The sequence below is a fragment of the Panthera tigris genome, chromosome A3 (assembly GCF_018350195.1).
Source record: "Panthera tigris isolate Pti1 chromosome A3, P.tigris_Pti1_mat1.1, whole genome shotgun sequence".
Lineage (NCBI taxonomy): Eukaryota > Metazoa > Chordata > Mammalia > Carnivora > Felidae > Panthera > Panthera tigris.
Genome location: NC_056662.1, coordinates 14,053,092 through 14,071,312, shown reverse-complemented (window position 1 = coordinate 14,071,312; position 18,221 = coordinate 14,053,092). Strand labels below are relative to the sequence as shown.

At 51.0% G+C, this 18,221-nt stretch overlaps 1 protein-coding gene across 2 annotated transcripts in view; it reads left to right on the top strand.

Moving 5' to 3' along the window:
- Positions 1-18,221, top strand: part of EYA2 (EYA transcriptional coactivator and phosphatase 2) — a 254,867-nt gene that overhangs the window by 78,723 nt on the left and 157,923 nt on the right. For both annotated transcript variants that reach the window (XM_042980248.1, XM_042980247.1), the window contains exon 2: positions 4,488-4,606. In XM_042980248.1, coding sequence (XP_042836182.1) covers positions 4,498-4,606 — 109 coding nt within the window. In that variant the 5' untranslated portion in view covers positions 4,488-4,497. The remainder of the gene's footprint in view (positions 1-4,487; positions 4,607-18,221) is intronic.

Genomic DNA, 18,221 nt, shown 5'->3' with positions numbered 1-18,221 from the left:
AAAAATTAAAAAAAAAAAAGATTGGAGCATCTTTTAAAATTCTAAGTGAAAATAGAAATGCAGACAAATTAAAATGTAGACACATTTTAATATCCTAGAGTTACGGAAACAATTTTCACACCTAAAAATAAATTATTGGGCAAGTATATAAATTTTTTGTTCTGCAAGACACTGTAAATAAAGAAAACAGACAAATGAAAAGGTAAGAAAAGAAATTTACAGCATCTAACACTAGCAATAAACGAATACATAGACTCTACAAGGCACTCCAGCAAATCATCAAGAAAAGATAAAAAGAAAACCCAGTAGGGGCACCTGGGTGGCTCAGTTGGTTTAGCATCCGACTCTTGATCTCAGCTCAGGTCATGATCTTACAGTTTGTGGGGTCAAGCCCTGCATCGGGCTCTGCACTGGCAGTGTGGAGCCTGCTTGGGATTCTCTCTCTCTGTCCTCTCTCCTGCTCAGGCTCTGTCTCTCTCTCTCTCTCTCAAAATAAATAAATAAACTTTAAAAAAAAAAAAGAAAGAAAGGAAAGAAAAGAAAACCCAATAGAAAAGTGAGCAAGGATAAAACATACGAATAGACAGTTCCCAGAAACTCACGTGTCCCACAGTTACGTAACTCTGTGCTCAAATGCACTAGTAATCGTAGAAATACGAATTCAAACAACTGTGCTATCGCTTCCCACCCATTAGTTTGACAAAAAGTAGGAAGTTGGACAATGCTCCGTGTTAGCAAGAATTTATGAAACTAGAACACCGATGCACTTCTGGTGGGAATCTAGATTAGCACAGAAATTATGAGGACCAATACACCCAATGACAGATATCATCCTTGAATATATATATATATACACACACATATGTATATGTTTTAAGAATGTGTGTGTGTAAACACATATAGAGATACATGTTTTAGATACATGTTTTTAAATTTTTATTTATTTAAGTAATCTCTACACCCAACGTGGGGCTCAAATTCACAACCCCAAGATCAAGGGCCCCGTGCTCCTCTGACTGAGCCAGCCAGGCGTCCCTAGGTATATATATACTTTTTTAACGAAGATGTTCGTTGCAGCATTATTTCTAGGTAGCTGAGAGACGAACGCTCCTGGATGTTTATCACTAGGGCAATTCGTAAATACAGTAGAGTGAATACACAGTATGGAATTCTAACTATAATTATGCTTGATAACTATTCAGCAGTGGGTACCCATTATAAAATCACAGTGCAGACTGGAGAGAAAAAGCCCAATAAACAAGAAGAGATCTCCTGCACAGCACTATCCATGTAAATTAAAACCCAATTCACGCATAAAACAATACGGTGTCATTGATAAGAAATGTTTTAATGTTTATTCATTTTTGAGAGACAGAGAGAGACAGAGCGTGAGCGGGGGAGGCGCAGAGAGAGAGGGAGACACGGAATCCGAAGCAGGCTCCAGGCTCCGAGCTGTCAGCACAGAGCCCGACCCGGGGCTCGAACCCATGAACTGCGAGATCACGACTGGAGATGAAGTTGGACACTTAACCGACTGAGCCACCCAGGTGCCCCATAGAGCATCATTTATAAGGAGACATATTTACATATTTCATTCATTAGAGTCATTGTCTCGGGTGGGGTGGAAAAATGAGACTAAATGGGAAATTTTTAAAAATCTTGTTTGAAGGGGCCGCCCAGGTGGCTCAGTCGGTTGAGCGTCCTACTCTCGGTTTCGGCTCAGGTCACGATCTCACAGTTGCGTGAATTGGAACCCCACGTCAGGCTCTGTGCTGACAGTGCAGAGCCTGCCTGGATTCTCTCCCTTCTCCCTCTCTCTCTGCCCCTCCCCACTCACGCTGTCCCTGTCTCTAAATAAACAAATAAGCTTATAGAATAAAATAATGCAATAAAAATCTGTTTGGAGAAACTAATCACTCAATTATAGATTCCCCCCCCCCCCCGCCCCGGTCTCTCTCCTTCCAAGTCCCTTCCATCACGATCCTGTGTCAGGTGCTGTGGGGGAAATAAAGGTGATTTCCATGTTGGCTTGACCACGTGAGGCAAAAGTCCAAGGTGAACGTGCCAAAAGCTTTCCTGGCAGTACTCTGCCCCAGCGTTAGAACTCCCAAGCACATTCCTGCTCTGAGCTCCTGAGGACGACAGGAGCACTCAATAAAATAAACAAGCCCTGTGACTGAGGCCAGAAGTCACAGTACTGCTCCTTTCCCCGTCAGGCAGATGTTTATCAGCGAACATAAAGGTACAAACTCTAGAAGCTTGTTTGTGTGGAATCCTCTCGTCAGATTAAAAAGTGTATGTAAAGTACTTCCTATGTGCACGTCCTGGGATAAGTGGCTGCTTTGTTCTTTTTTTATAATTGTTAAGCGTTTCGGGCTCGCGAGGATGTGTAATAGCCACATAGCAGTGGTACGTCCAAACCCCCTGCTTACAAACTAAAACCGGGTTGGCCAGCTTTTCTTGCAAGGTTCTTAAATATTTTCAGCTTTGCGGGTCCCTATCACTCCTGCCGTCCTCAGAAGGTGCGGCGTGAGCATAGCCTTGGACAGTACAGTCAACCAACGAGCAGGGCTGGGTTCCAAGAAGACTTTACTTACGGACACTGTGAGCTTCACAGGTCACGAAATGTGATCCTGCTTTTGATTGGTTTTCAAACCGTTTAAAAATGTGAAAGCCATTCTGAGCCCCTGGGCCACAGGAAAAGATGGGCTGGATTTGGAAGGGCCATAATTTGTGTTGAGCCCTGAACCAAAATGTTACGAACTCACTGGAGGCCCTCGGGGTACCACGTCCCAAATGGCATCCCCCTGCCATCCCCTGAGTTACTCATTCTCGGAAGTGTTTTTCATCCCATACGTACTGTTATCTGTGTATTGCATGTGTGTATATCCCTAAACGGTATATAGTATTGATTTGTATTTTTTTTAACGTTTATTTATTTTTGAGAGAGAGAGAGAGAGAGAGAGAGAGAGAGAGAGAGAGAGAGAGAGAACATGATCGGGGGAGAAGTAGAGAGAGAGAGGGGGAGACACAGAATCGGAAGCAGGCTCCAGGCTCTGAGCTGTCAGCACCGAGCCTGACGCGGGGCTCGAACTCACAGACCGTGAGATCACGACCTGAGCCGAAGTTGGACGCTCAACCGACTGAGCCCCCCAGACGCTGCTAGTATTGATTTGTATATTTTGCACTTCCTAGAAATATCATATTTTGGGTACCCTTCTGCCTCTTTGCTCAGTACTTCGTCGGTCTTTCCGTCGCGCTGTGTGTGGAGTCGTGCGTTAAGTCTTTTTCACCGATGTATCACATTCTGCTGTCGGACCACACACTACCTGCATCATCACTCTTCCTCTGGGACTGAATGGACATTTAGATTACTACCTACTAAGGCCTTTCCTTACGGGGACCATCGCTTTTCATACTCCGCGTGACCTCTTCGGGGAGGTACTTTGAGAATCCCCTTGTCCAGACGAGAAAGCTTTTGACTTAGAGCAGTTTGGTAACTTTCTAAAGGCAGTGAAGAGCGAAACTGAAATCGGAACCCGTGACCTTTCCACGATGGAATCTGAGTTTGTAGCCACTTTGCCACCAGTCCGTATGTTGTGTTCCGTTAAAGCGATGATAGCAGATCCTCCCCGACAATGACCTCACGATACTGATGTGCTATCGACAAACTCAGCCTCTCTCTGAGGACACCTTGAATCAGTGCCAGATACGTTGAGCCCTGTGAAGACAGCCAGGTACGGGATTGTGCACACACGAACAAGAAACCTCACTTCCTAACCACAGTGGGTAGGGACCGAGGAGGCATGAGCACGGATACGGTGCAAGCACTGACCGGTTTTCGATTAAAAAATGCGAAAGACCCAGGAGATTTGTCCCGCGCTTTCCCTGCCCCCCGTAACATTTTATCGAAGTCGTGAGTAATTTGGGAGCTGGTGTTTCCTGTCTTGGTGGGGACCAGCATGATGGGCTGTGGAGTTTGGCCTGCCAGGAGGGACTCGGTGAGTGTCAGGGATGCCTTCCGCGCCTCTCTCCACCAGTCCATGTAGCACTGTGTCCGTTTTTGTCTCGAAGCTGCAGTCTCCTCCTCTCCCCAAGCCTCCGCTTTTGGGAATCCAAACCCAAACGTTCTCTCTCCGCCCGTGTCTCCCTTCCTCTGCTGGGAAGGCTCCCTAGCTCGTTCCAGCTCACTCAGATGACATTTAAAAGAGACCAGGATGTGATTTTTCTAATGGCAAAATACAGTATGAAGGAGGGGAAAGTTTTAATCAAGTGGGTGTATTCTCCGGAGGGGAGCAAGCACTTCATTTTAATTCCTTATTTCCCTTTGATGAAAAGTTTAGTGAATTTTTATTATGTAGAATTTATAAGACGGCTGGGTTTAGGTAATCAGCTTTAATATTTATACTCTTAGGGAAAGAAATAGGAATCATTAGTAAGCATGCATAATTAATGAATAAATTACATTTCCCTTTGTTTTCTTTCAGGTACAAGGAAATGCTAGAACTGGTGATCTCACCCAGCCTCACTGTAAACGGCGATTGTCCGGGTAAACTGAAGCTTAGCCGCACCGACGCCGATGTCTGGACTCTGAGTGACATTGAAGGTAGGCCTCCTGGCGTGAGTTTCGGCGGGACCTGTGTTGGTCCCCCCTGCCCCACCGCGGAAGTTAGTAAGGGACTGGCAGCCTTAGACACGCATCCTTTCGAAAACACCGTCACGATGGCAGTTTCTCCTCCCGCCATCGGGATTGTTGCCTCTGGACCAAAAGAAACTTTGGCATGCCCTGCTGACAGCTCCCATCTAGTCGGTAGAGGTGTGAGCGTGCTGGTTCGCGTTCTGAACTTCCTGTCCCGAGAAACGCTGACACTTCCACCGCGGCTAATAGTCAGTTTCGGGTGTGTTACAGGCCCCGGCCCTGGGTGGGTCCTGTGGGGTCCGGGCTCCAGCTCAGGAGTCTGTCCCTCAGCGCTGTCCCCACCCCCCCACCCCCCCACCCCCCCCGCCCCCCAGCCATCCCGCATCCGGGCAGGCGTCTTGTTTACGAAGGTTTGACGCTGGGACCAGAACTCGTCTGCCTTTGGCTTTCAGGTTGGGTTGGAGTCAAGGAAGCAGAGGAGAGTTAAGCTGTTTAAAAAATTATTGGCAAATGGTGCAGCCGAACTAGTTTTCGCTAGAACAATTCCAGCTATTGTTTGCTCTGTTTGGGATCTGTCAGCCTTCCTGGGAGAGCTGGGAGTTAGCAAAAGGCATTACGCTATTATGTTTAACCATTGGGCTTAACCCTTTAGTCGGGCCCGCTTTCGGATTTGCCGCCGGTGTCCCGGGACCCCGGGCTGACTCTCCTTCGCTGTCTGTGTATGATGCCAGCTCAGGGGGCATCGATCCTGCATCCTGTCGTGGGAGACCAGAGCCTTGTGTGTAGTTAGATACAACATCGCAAGGAACTTGCTTTTAAGCAACGCCAGGCTTCCACGAATAATGATTACCATCACCGGAGCAATGACATTTCCCTCGCACGCTGGTAACAAAGCTGGGATAAGTCCACCAAAAGTACCACCAAGAGGGTCTGGGCTCCCCCACCAAACCACATGCTGGAGAACATGCCCTCATTCTTCGTGGCCCTTTGGAGTGTCCGTGTAAACTGTGCTCTTTGAGAGTTTGAGACAATTTATTAAGCCCCGTTCGAAGACAATCATTCTCTTCTGAGTAGAGGCACTGTTCGACCCAGGACCTCATTTCAGAGCCAGGCAAGCTAGGAGGAGGAGGAGGCTGCCGGGGGAGGAAGAGCCAAGGCTGAATCCCAGCCCCACTGCTCCCCAGACTGGTGGCCTCGGGCAAATTGTTTAACCTCTCTGAGCCTCCGTTTTCTTATCTGTCAAATGGGGGCATAATCACGACCCACTTCCTAGCCTGCTTACTGCTGCCTGGCACACCATGGGCGCGTGGTACCGTGGCTGAACTTGCTATCCCATGGTCATTCTCCTCTGAATCAAATAACCACGGTGCGTGTAAAACCACGGCTGCAAACTGGCAGCTCGCGACCAAGTCTGGTCTTCAGGTATGTCTTTGTTTGGTGTACAACGTCCTTTAAATAAAAGTGAACTTGTACGAATCAGGAGAGTTCACATAAAAATCTGGATTCCTAGGGGCGCCTGGGGGGCTCAGTCGGTTAAGCGTCCGACTTCGGCTCAGGTCACGATCTCACGGTTTGTGGGTTCGAGCCCCGCGTCGGGCTCTGGGCTGACGGCTCGGAGCCTGGAGCCCGCTTCCGATTCTGTGTCTCCCTCTCTCTCTGCCCCTCCCCCACTCACACTCTGTCTCTGTCTCTCAAAAATGAATAAACACTGAAAATATTTTTTGAAAACCTGGGTTTCTAGTTGCCTTTGAGATGCTGAGCACTTTAGACGTGCTGGGCCCACATTCCCACCTGGCTGCCACTAGTGGGAGCTGAGGGGCAGCTGTCCCTCAGATGGATCCCTGCCACTCCCTTCTGTCCTTAATTTTTGCGAGGCACATACTTTGCGCCAGGCCCTGTGGAAAGCAGTGTAACGGCAGATTAACCCTCCTCCTCCTCCTCCCCTGTCACCAGCAGAGCAAATACCTGGCACTTGCTGTGTGCTAGATGTGACTGTACTCACTCACTGAATCCCCACAACCCCAGGAAGGGGGTAGCGTGATTAACCTTGTGTTACAGATGAGGAAACTGAGGCACAGAGGAGTTGAATGGCGTGATTGAGCTGGCGCAGTTCAGCGACAGCCAAAATTTGAGCCTAGGTCGTCTGACTCCGAAGGCTGTTCTTCTTATCAGTGCACTATACTGTTTCTCACTGAATTATGACACCCCTATTAGGCTACGAGCCCATCTTACAGATGTGGAAGTTGAGGCACAGGGGGTTAAATATACAGTAAGCAACCCAGAGACGCACAGCTAGTGGTAGGGCCAGGAATCAGACTCAGGCACTCTGGCTCCGGGGTCTCCGCTTGGAAACTTCAGAATCACTTTCTGCCAAACCCTGAAGAGTCCTCGTGCCTCCGATAATCGTCCCTGCACAGCGGGAGCACCCGCAGACACCCCATCTCTCTCCTTCTTTTGTGACGGGGGGCTGTCCGCACCCTCTGCCCTGCCCTGGATGGAGCAGGCTGGCTGCTGAGGCGAAGGCTTTGGGGCTGGGTGTTGGGGTGGGGGGAGGTTGCTCCCAAATTCAGAGCAGGCAGGGGCCGGCAGGGGCAGCTTACTCACACACACACACACACACACACACACACACGCACACACACACCCTTTTCCTTCTCTTGCGATGGGCGGTGAGCTCCCCAGCTCCGCAGGGAACATTCCACCCTAGTTGTGGCCTCAAGTGCCAGATTCGGCCCCCTGGGCCCTTCTTTCGGTGACAGAGGCATTACTGAGTGACTGCAGGGACCCAGATCCAGGGAGGACCCCGGGGGGCATGAGCCACGGGGCCTACATTCAGGGGGACTCTGGAGCGAATGTGGAGCCGAGAAATCCCCCAGTGGCTCCCACTGCCTCCATGGCTCTGCCTCTAACCATCTGTGGGTCCCTGGTCTCATCAGCCTCTTGGAGATTATTTGCCTCATCTGTTAAAGGGGAGTAATTATTCCACTGACCTCCCCGAGGTGATACGAAGATGAAATAGTTAACACACGGAGAGGACTTAGCGTTTCTTAGAAAGTATAGAATAAGGTCTAATTTCCTTACCCTTGGCCACCAGGATCACCTTGTCTGTCCCTGCCAGCCTCTCAAAGTCACCTCCTCCCTGTCCCCTTTGCTCGGGGAACCGAGTCCTTGGACAGAGCCCTGACCTTGTTTCTTTTGCTGTAACTCAGGAGCGTGATTCTGCCCTCGGGGTCTTTGCACATGCTGTTCCCTCGGCCTGGTCTCCCCCTGTCTCTAGGACCATTTTCTCAGCCATCGTTTCTCATCACAGAGGTCTTTCCTATCGCATGTAACCGTTCAGTCCCTCATTTGGCAGGTGTTTGTTCAGGCCGGCATTGTTTTAAGGACTAGAAAGTCAGCCCACAAAAGCCTCTCCCCTCCCGGAGCCTATGCCAGGGGTCTGGCAGGCAAGAGGCTGATAAAACAGTAAATAAGCAAAGTACACAGCGTGTCAGACGGTGATACGTGCTGTGGGGCGGGGGAAGGGGGGGGAGGAGAAGCAGGAAAGGGAGGATAAGGAATGCAGGGATGTAAGGACGTCCCTGGGAAGGTGACACCTGAGTAAAGACCTTCAGGAGATGAGGGAAGGCGTTCGTGTCCACGTGGAAGGAAGAGGAAACAGCAAGTGCAAAGGCTCTGGGGCAGCAGTGTTCCCAGAGCACCGGAGGGGCAATAAGGAGGCTAGCGCAGCTGGAGCCCAGGGAGCAAGGCGCCGTGGGAGAGACGAGGTCAGAAAGATGGCCAGCTCAGACCTCCCCTGACTTCGAGAGCCACTGACAGGATTGTGGCTTCTACCCTGAGTGAGCCGGAAGCAATGAGAGGGTTTGGAGCAGGGGCGGGGCTGTGTGACCCGCATATTGATAGGAGCCCCCCCCCCACCCCGACTGGGGGTCAGGAGAACGCTGACGTGAGAACAACGGGGGGTCAGGACCGAATGGGAGCCCAGAGACCAGCCAAGAAGGTGTTACAATAATGCAGGTGAGAGGTGCCAGCGCCTTGGATCGGGGCAGGCAGAAGGGCTCAGATTCTGGGCCGCATTTGAGGGGAGAGCCGACAGAACACCCACCCACCCCCGTTTTGGGCCCTGCTGCCTGTCTCCAGCGTCCCACCCTCTGCCGAAGGCACACGCGTGTCCTCTCGTTGTTCGTCAGGCTCCCAGCTAGAATGTCAGTTCTCGGAAGGCAGGCCTTGCCCACCCTCGTTGTCTGGGTTTCTCCCCCAGCTGAGAGCACGTGGGACACCGACACTTAGCAGGTGCTTCAGAAATCCTGGCCCAGCGAGTGAGGACAGAAGGTGAAGCACTCCCCACGACGGTGGGACGGTGGGACGGCTGAATGGGCGCTCCCCTCTGTAGGCCCCACGCCCCGTACCCCTTGCCTAAAGCCCTTCCTTTTCCTCTGTTTTTCCGTGACACGTCAGTTCCGACTCCCCAGCTACCACATAAACACACGATCCTTATAAAGACTCGAAACATCAGACCACATCTCCCCGTGCTCGGTGTCCCTTCCCTTCCCCGGAACCAACCACTGTTACCGCGTTTTGTGCGCAGGCTGAGACCTTTTTGTAAGCCCTCGCATTTGTACCGATTGTATTTATGTGACTTAGGTGTGTACGTTTATGTATATATATTTACAAAGGTACCTTTACTGTAGGAATTAACAGTGTCGCTGGAAAAACTTCTGGGACACAAAAGCTAGTGTGTAATACAGATTTGCTCTAACTTGCTCTGTTCACTCAAGGCGCGTTAAGACATGATTTACCTCTTTTTAGCTTCACTGACTAATACGCTAAAGAATGACCCAGTTCATTAAGCCATGCCCGGTCTGTGAACATGAGGTTATTTGTAATTTTTTGCTCTTGCAATCAATGCTGCCGGGCTGTCGTCATGCAGGCTGTTATTTGAACACGTGCCCTCTTGCTCTAGAGGAGATGCTGGTGGTCATCAGCTTGTTTGATGCACCTGCTGTGCGTGAGGCCCTGGCGACCCGGGAGAGAACTGGACCCACCCGCAGCCTGCCTTCAGGGACTTTGCAGGTCACTGTGTTCCAGGGACCCTTTCTGCATCTCCCCACGGTCCCTGCACGTCACGTCCTACAGGGTTTGGGCTCAGCCGGGCCATATGTGTCTTCGAGGTCCGCCACTTGCTCCCTGGGTGAATGTCACCCAATTCCTGTTCTCCCTGAGCCTGTCTCCTCACCTGGATGATGAAGATATGTTCGCTGCACGCGTTTGTTCGTTAAATTGTTCCAGAATGCCTGCCGTGAGCCAGCGCCTGGTGCAGGTGATGGGAATATAATGGTGAAGGAGACAGACCCCTTCCCAGAGTTCATGTTCTAATGGGAGAGGCAGGTATTTTTACACAAATATGGGACTTCAGATGGTGGTAATTTCTATGAGGAAATAAAGCAGGAATGTGACAGAGGTGACCTGTATGCAGGCCAGGGGTTAGAAAAGCTTTAGCGCGATTATGTTAAAGCCTTTTGCAGAGTGCTCGATGCTTAGAAAACACTCGGTGGAGGTTAGCTCTGTGTCTCTCTCTCTTTAATGTGCATACACTCACCTGGGAACTTTGTTAACTTGCAGATTCTGATCGGGCCTAAGGGTCTGCATTTCTGACAAGCTCCCAGGTGATGCTGATGCTTCCGGTCAACCAGCCACTCGGAGTAGCGAGGTGCTAGCTCCGTGGTTCTCAAATTCTTTTTCATCAAAGTCACCTTGCAAGTTTTGTTGGCACACAGATTGAAGGGCCCCACTGCTGGCTTTGCTGGTTGGGCCTGGGGCCCAAGAATTTGTGTTTCTAACAAGTTCCAGATAATACTGACGCTGCTGGCCCAGGGACCACACTTTGAGAACCAGATTTCTGCACTGGCTTTGAACCTGGTTGCACGCCGGAATCTCCTGGAAGGTTTAAAAAAAAAATGTCTAAGGCTCATGTCCAGATCCCACCCCCAGAAAATCTGATTTAATTGCTCAGTAGTGTGACGCAAGCAATGGGATTTTTCTAAAGCTCTCCAGACAAGTTTGTTGTGCACCCAGGGTTGAGAACGGTTGTTTTAGATGGCAAATTCCTCCAGGATAAGGACAGTTTTTTATTCCTGTGTACATATTTAAGTTATCGTTCCTGATTAGCAAAGAGCTTAGTCTATGACTCATGGTAGATCCTTAAAAATTATTTATAGATGGATAAGTGGATAGATTAATGGGTGGAAAGGTGGAGGATGGATGGATGGATGATGGATGAGTGGATGGAAGATGGGTGGTTGGGTAGAGGATGGATGTGTGGGTAGGTAGAGGATGGATGGGTGAATGGATGGATGGATAGGTGGATGGATGGATGTGTAGATGGATGGATGGGTGGATGGATGGATGTGTGGATGGATGGATGGATGGATGGGTGGATGGATGGATGGATGGATGGATAGGTGGATGGATGGATGGATGGCTGGCTGGATGGATGGATGTGTGGATGGATAGATGTGTGGATGGATGGATGTGTGGATGGATGGATGGGTGGATGGATGGATCAGCGGATGGATAGATGTGTGGATGTGTGGATGGATAGATGGCTAGATGGATGGATGGATGGGTGGATATGTGGATGTGTGGATGGATAGGTGGATGGATGGATGGATGGATGGATGGATGGATGGATGGATGGATAGGTGGATGGATGGATGTGTGGATGGATGGATGGATGGATGGATGGATGGATGGATGGATGTGTAGATGGATGGATGAGTGGATGGATGGATGTGTGGATGGGTGGATGGGTGGATGGGTGGATGGATGGATGGATGTGTGGATGGATGGATGGGTGGATGGGTGGATGGATGGGTGGATGTGTGGATGGATAGATGTGTGGATGGATGGATGGATGGGTGGATGGATGGATGGATATGGATGGATGAATATGGGTGAATGGATGGATTGGGTGGATGGATACATGGATTCATCGATGGGTGAATGGATGGATCCACGGATGGGTGGTGGATGGGATGGATGGAAGGATGGATGGATAGGATTGATGGATGGGTGGATGGGATGGATGGATGGGTGGATGGACAGACGGATAAATTGAATTGATGGATGGGTAAACAGATAAATGGGTGAATGGATTGGATGGATGGATGGATGGATGGATGGATGGATGGGTGGATGGGTGGATGAGTGGATGGGTGGATATGGATGGATGGATATGGGTGAATGGATGGATGGGATGGATGGATGGATGGATGCATGGACTGTCTGGATGGGTGGGTGGGTGGACAGGTAAATGGGTGAATGGGATGGATGGATGGATGGATGGATGGATGGATGGGTGGATGGACAGATGGATAAATTGAATTGATGGATAGGTAAACAGATAAATGGGTGAATGGATGGATGGATGGATGGATGGATGGATAGGTGGATGGATGGATGGATAGGTGCATGGATAGGTGGATGGATGGATGGATGGATGTGTGGATGGATGGATGGATGGATGGATGGATCAGTGGATGGATAGATGTGTGGATGTGTGGATGGATAGATGGCTAGATGGATGGATGGATGGGTGGATATGTGGATGGGTGGATGGATGGATGGATGGATGGATGGATGGATATGTGGATGGGTGGATGGATGGATGGATGGATGGGTGGATGAACACAGGATGGTCTTGAGGAATCACAAATAACTTTAGGCTGATGATTAGCTTTGAATCCTTAGTAAAATCTCCTTATTTCTGTATCTGTAAAATATAGGTAATAAGTTCCTCTTTGAGTTGTTATGGACACTGATAGAGGGAAGACTCATGCAGTCCTTAACACAGCGCCTGGCTTATAGGAACCACTTGAGAAATATTAGCCATCATTCACTGCTATTCAAGGGAAAATTGGATTTGAATTGTATCCTGTCTTCTGGAAGGAGAGGAAAAAATGTTGCGGAACTAAGAAAGCAAAGCTGAATAGAGAAAACTTTTTCATTTAAAATGCAGATACATTTTGCAGAAGCCAAGGCTGTATTCTCGTTGTTTCCTCTGAGAGGTGAGACCGCGCCCAGGGGACAAGCTGGGCTGTCCGCTCTCAGACCTCCTGCATCTCTTCTGTCCTGGGCACAATAGGGTCTGATTTCAAGTTCCCATCTCATGAGTTCCTGCCTGGACCTGGCAGATTTCGATTCATCTCCTCCCCCCAGCCAGATTGAGCTGCCCAGACCTTTGCCAGAGTCCTCACCTGGCGAGAGGCGGATCCGCTGTGCCTCTCCCACCCTTCCGCCTTTCCCAGCTGGCTCCCTGGGGGCCTTAGCACCCCGAATGACCTCTACCTGCATGGAACAGAAATCACACTCTGGGGACGCCGGTGTATGGGGAAGGAAATTGCCAACCCTCTCCTTATGAAAAAGGGCACCGACTATTATTAATTATCAAATGCCTTCCCTGGATAAAGAGCTCTCACCCCTGGCCGTGTCTCCTGGACTTCACACATTCTCCAGCCATTGTCTGCTGTATGTTGGTAACACCTCTCTTGTCGCTTGCTTACTAATTTTTCTTTAAAACTGCTCCCTTTCCGTAAATTCATTTTAAGAAGATGACGTAACACCAGCTCCAGAAATGGAAAGTTATGCCTTTGCCGGTCTTGCTGTGATTCGCATACGCGTTAAAATAAGTTGGTGATGATTTACATAGAAGAGCGTGTGTTCACATCTCCCCTAAAACCCTCGCGCTCTGGGATTTACGCGCCTTGTTTCTTTCAGTCCTCAGGAACACCCCTATGAGGGACAAATGACTTGTTCGCTGTCACGTAGCCACTCAGTGAGAGTCAGATTTGGGGTGAGCGCTTCCGGACTGCTGATACAGCGCTCTGTCCCGCTGTGATTGTCCCTGGCCTGAGAGCACCTTAAACCCCCCACCCAAGGGAGATGAGCTGATTCAGTTTGGAGACTTGTACCTTTTGTAGCAAAGACCTGCCTCAAGACATCTTGCTCTAGGAATTGTCTCATCTTATGGGGATCATTTAGAAGTGGCCCCTGGGGTCCAATTAGGCAACATTATAGTGGCTGCTGCTTGCAGAATCATTAGCTTTTTAATCCTCCCAGTGAGAGTTAAAAAAAAAAGTGTCAACATTCAAATTGGGCTCCCGGATTTAAGTGGCTTAAGCAAGGGCCCCAGAGAACGGAAAGCTAAGAATAGCTCCTGGCGTGGAGCGGTTCCCACTTGGCAGGTGCCTGCCTCTTGCAGTCCTGGCAGGCACCTGGTTATGAGGTATTGCCCCATCTTGTGGATGTGAAAACCGAGGCTTAGAGAGAGGCAGTGACAGGCACAAGGTCACACAGTTATCCTGCTGCAGCGTCAGGATTTGTGTTTGGGTCTGACCCCTTTGAGCCCGTGTGCTTTTTGGGGGGAAGAACATGAAGTGGACATGTTACAGACATTTGGGTTGGAGATCTGGCCCACGGTAGGTGCATGAATGCACGAAAATGAATGAACAGAGTGTGAATGTCTCCGCACGAGTTCCTTCACACAATCATAGCCACACAGAAGTGTGCATTCACACGCACAGACCTAGCTTTGGTTGCCTTGATTGGATCTTATGTCTTGATCCTTTCCATTATCTCCCGGCCCCGTAGGCATTTGAGTTCGTGACTTCTCCAGTGGAGATTTATGGTTACCAACCCGGAACTGGGATACTTTTTAATAATTTGCAGTTCTTGCTTAGCCAGTAGTCCCAAACCCTCACCAGTCAGAAGTGTGGTTTCCTGGGCTGCATGTCAGCACCACCCGGCAGCTTTCTTGCCCTGCCGGCCTGGAGTCTGCGTTTCCACAAGAGCCCCAGGCGAGTCCCGTGGGGGCACTGCCCTATGCCAACCACTTTCTTCCTTCGCAACTTGTTATAATTGCAATTAAGTACTTACTTGGGCAATTCCTTATTTGCCATCCATCTTCCCCACTACACAGGACGTTCCTGACTGCTTCAGCTCACGGTTAGAACCCAGCTCCTAGCACACGCCTGGTGCATGGTGGGCCGTGGAATAAGTGAATGGATGAATGAGTTGAGTGAGTGAGTGAGTGAGTGAGCTCATTCCAGAGGTTTTGGCCCTCTGTTTAGTTAATCCTTCTCCCTCCAGCCATAGGAAGCTGGGGAGGAAGAGGAAGAAGCTTAGAGTTTTAAATTCAGAAGGGAACGGAGGAGGCTGTCTGTTGCTCCCCACTTGAGAGCCAGCTGTCCCGTTTTATGTACCAGCCACCTCTTCTGGGACCCATGGTGAGGCTGGGAGATGGGCTACACCGGGTCAGGTCATTACAGCTGCTTTCACCTCTGGCAACGTGGATGTAAGGCTCCCTCAGTGAGTCCTCCGTTGGCCTCAGCCCCATGCGTCATGGCAAGTTCAGTGGCACTAACGAGGTTGAGAACAGGAGGCTGTGGTCAGTGGAAGGCCATCTCCATCTACCAGGCTCCAGATCCCACCAGTAGGAGAGTAAGCTGCTGCTGCTTCTGAATGTGGTGTTTTCACCACCCTGAAGACGCTGGGGACTCACTGGGTGTGGGGCCTGAGGGTCACCTGCCCCTTGTGCTGATGGCCCCATGTTTTTTTTTTTTATTGTTTTTGAATGTTTATTCATTTTCGAAAGAGACAGAGCACAAGGAGGGGTGGGGCAGAGGGGGTGGCGGTACACAGAATCCAAAGCAGGCTCCAGGCTCCGAGCCGTCAGCCCAGAGCCCGACGCGGGGCTCGAACCCACGAACCGCGAGATCGCGACCTGAGCTGAAGTCGGACGCTTCACCGACTGGGCCACCCAGGCGCCCCTTGATGGCCCCATGTGTTTGTGTGGGGCTCACCATGAGCAGTGTGACCTCCTCCCAGATTGCCAGTTTGCTTGTACTCCTGCTGGCCCCTCCGCCAGACTCTGTGAGACTCCGGCCTCACGCGGGGACTCGTGACCACAGTCCACCCCCTCGCTACCCCTCCGGCAAGCTGTGGCACCGCGGTCGTGCTGCTGTGCAGAGCATCGTTGCCTTCAGGCAGTGACGCTGCGGGGCTGTGGGCAGGGTTGTTTCTGGGCTGCATGGAAAGTTCGGTGGCCCGGCCTCCCATATCTCCACCCTCAGTGCATCTGTTGCTCTCTGACTGCCATCGGGGAAAGCTGTCAAATACAATGGCATTCAGAAAGTGGTAACACGAGCAGCCAGGAGATCACCGAAAGACGTCCCGGGCTACCCGGAGGACCCAGTTGTCCCCTGTGACCTGAACGATGATGTTCACTCCGTCTTCCACCTGGGGGCTGGCATCCCGTACGGGACCAGCCTGCCAGGCCCAGTTACCAGTATGCAGGTGATATGTTCATACATATGTGCACACAGGCCTCCTGGTCCTTGTGACCTCTGAGGACATCAGCCTTGGACCACAGCAAGGATGCCAGAGGGACAGAGAAGCTCTCTGCTCCCGGCCAGGCCCTGACCCACCTCTGCGTCCAAGGCACTGAACTTCTCCGTCCTTGACCCGGTCCCACCCAGGCCCCCTGAAGAAGGGAAGGAGCGTAAGAGCCCCACCTCGTCACGTCCCATCAGGATTCCCGACGAGGTGTATGCCGTCCCTACCTGGGAAAAAAGGCAGAAGGGAGCAGGGCAGGGAGGGAGATCATTCCCCACGGAATGTACTCATTTCCCAGGTTTTCATTCCCCCAAGGGTCCTGGATGAAAAGTTAAATGTGATACCCGCCCAAAAAGATAAAAGCCTGTGTTTCTCAAAAGTCACGCAGTCTGCCGCAGGAAGATCTCTTGTACTGAATGCCCGTGTCTCGCTTGCACAGTCTTCCCGGGGGGTCGCCGGGGCGGGAAAGGGAGAGTGTTGTAGGTTTGCAAAGCAGGGGAGGGAGACCTGCCCGCGTGGGGAAGGCAGGTTACTCAACAATTCAGAGCAGAGGAAGCTGGAGCGAAGCAAATATGCAAATCACGGCACGGAGGTTGGGGCAGAAAGATGCTGCAAATTTACAGAACGCCAGGTTAATCCGAGCCCATAGGAATGTTTGTTTCCATAAGACGCGATTTTTATGAATATTTACATACTTATTTAAGAAATCATATTCGAAATGTTTAATTCAGTAACTTATGTATTACTAAACGCACTCAAAACATGGGCTTTTACCGCTAATGAGAACTGTGTCTGCCTCGGAATGAGACTGTTCATCCTCTAGTCCTGGGGGAGGGCGGGGACGGGATGCTGGAGGTCCTTCCTGTTCGGGGCAGCGAACCCCAACCAGGGAGATAAATGAGCATTGAGTGAGCACCTACTGGGTGCCAGGGGCTTTCCTTGGCATTAGACCACAGCTGTTCCGGACACACAGTGAGAAATATATTTTTGCACTCCTCTTCCTCACACACGCACGCGTGCACACGCCTCACACAGCACGTTCTCACATCTGTAACTAGAGCAGAAGTCTCATCCAACCCCTTCTTCCCGCGGGCCATCCAGGCTGGTACTGTCCATTCGGTTTTACCGTTTAGCTCGAGCTGGACTCTCCGAACGGACTTCGGGACTCGCCCACCCTCGATCCGGGGCTTTGGGACTCCGGCAGAACTTAACTCTGCCTGGGAAGCGGTTCAGGAAACAGGCTTGGGGCTCCCAAGGCGCTTGGGTTCAAGTCCCGGCTCCGGTGCCCATGGGCCGTGCGGCTTGAGTAGGGCCCTTAGCCTTCCCCGGTTTCTTCATCTGTACCGTGGGGACGGTGACTTCGCCCACCTTGTAGCACCGTTGTGAGGTCTAAGAGAGGGCACGCAGGTGAGCAGTAGCACAGGACCTGGCCCGTAGTGACCTCCTAGGTGCGTGGTAGTAGCTGGTGCGGTGACGAAGCCGTCGCGGGCTGCAGCGCCCTGGTAGCGAAGAAAAACCCCGGAGCCAGACGGCCTGAGCTCAGAGCACACATCCACCCCTGATGACCCCTGTGGCCTTGGGTGAGTTAGTTAAACTGTCTGTGCCTCCAGCTCTTCGCCTGCGACATGGGGGTATGAATAGAACACTCCTCGTGGGGCGATTCCGAGGATTAACAATAACGCGTCCGAGTAACACGCTTAGAGCTTGGCGGGTAACAAGCACGGGGTAAATGTGTCTTCGTCTTCACGCATCCTTGTGAGATCAGTTTCCCCCCATTTCACAGCTGGGAACACTGAGGTCCGGAGACTCTGGGCAGGCTTCCCCCAGGTCTCGTTGATACCAAGTGGTAGAGTTGGAATTGCAAGTTCTGAGCCCCCAGTCCGGGCCTGAGAGAGGCTCAGAGTTCTGGGGACCCGAGAGCATTTCTCAGGAGGCACAGGGACGCTCCAGCCGCGTGCCCCAACACGTAGGCACTGCCCTACGCACCGGGGAGTGTGAGTGGGGAGGTTGGTGCGATCAGTGGGCACGTAATCTAGTATTGGCCTGGGCGTCACGGTGAGGACGTTGAGTTTTCCTGTTAGAGATGACATAATGTGGTCCCCAAGTGGACTGTCCACAAATTGGCTTCTTGAAAATACCTCTCTTGAGCTGAATTCCGTCACCTTTTCGTCACCTCTTGCCTTATTGTCTT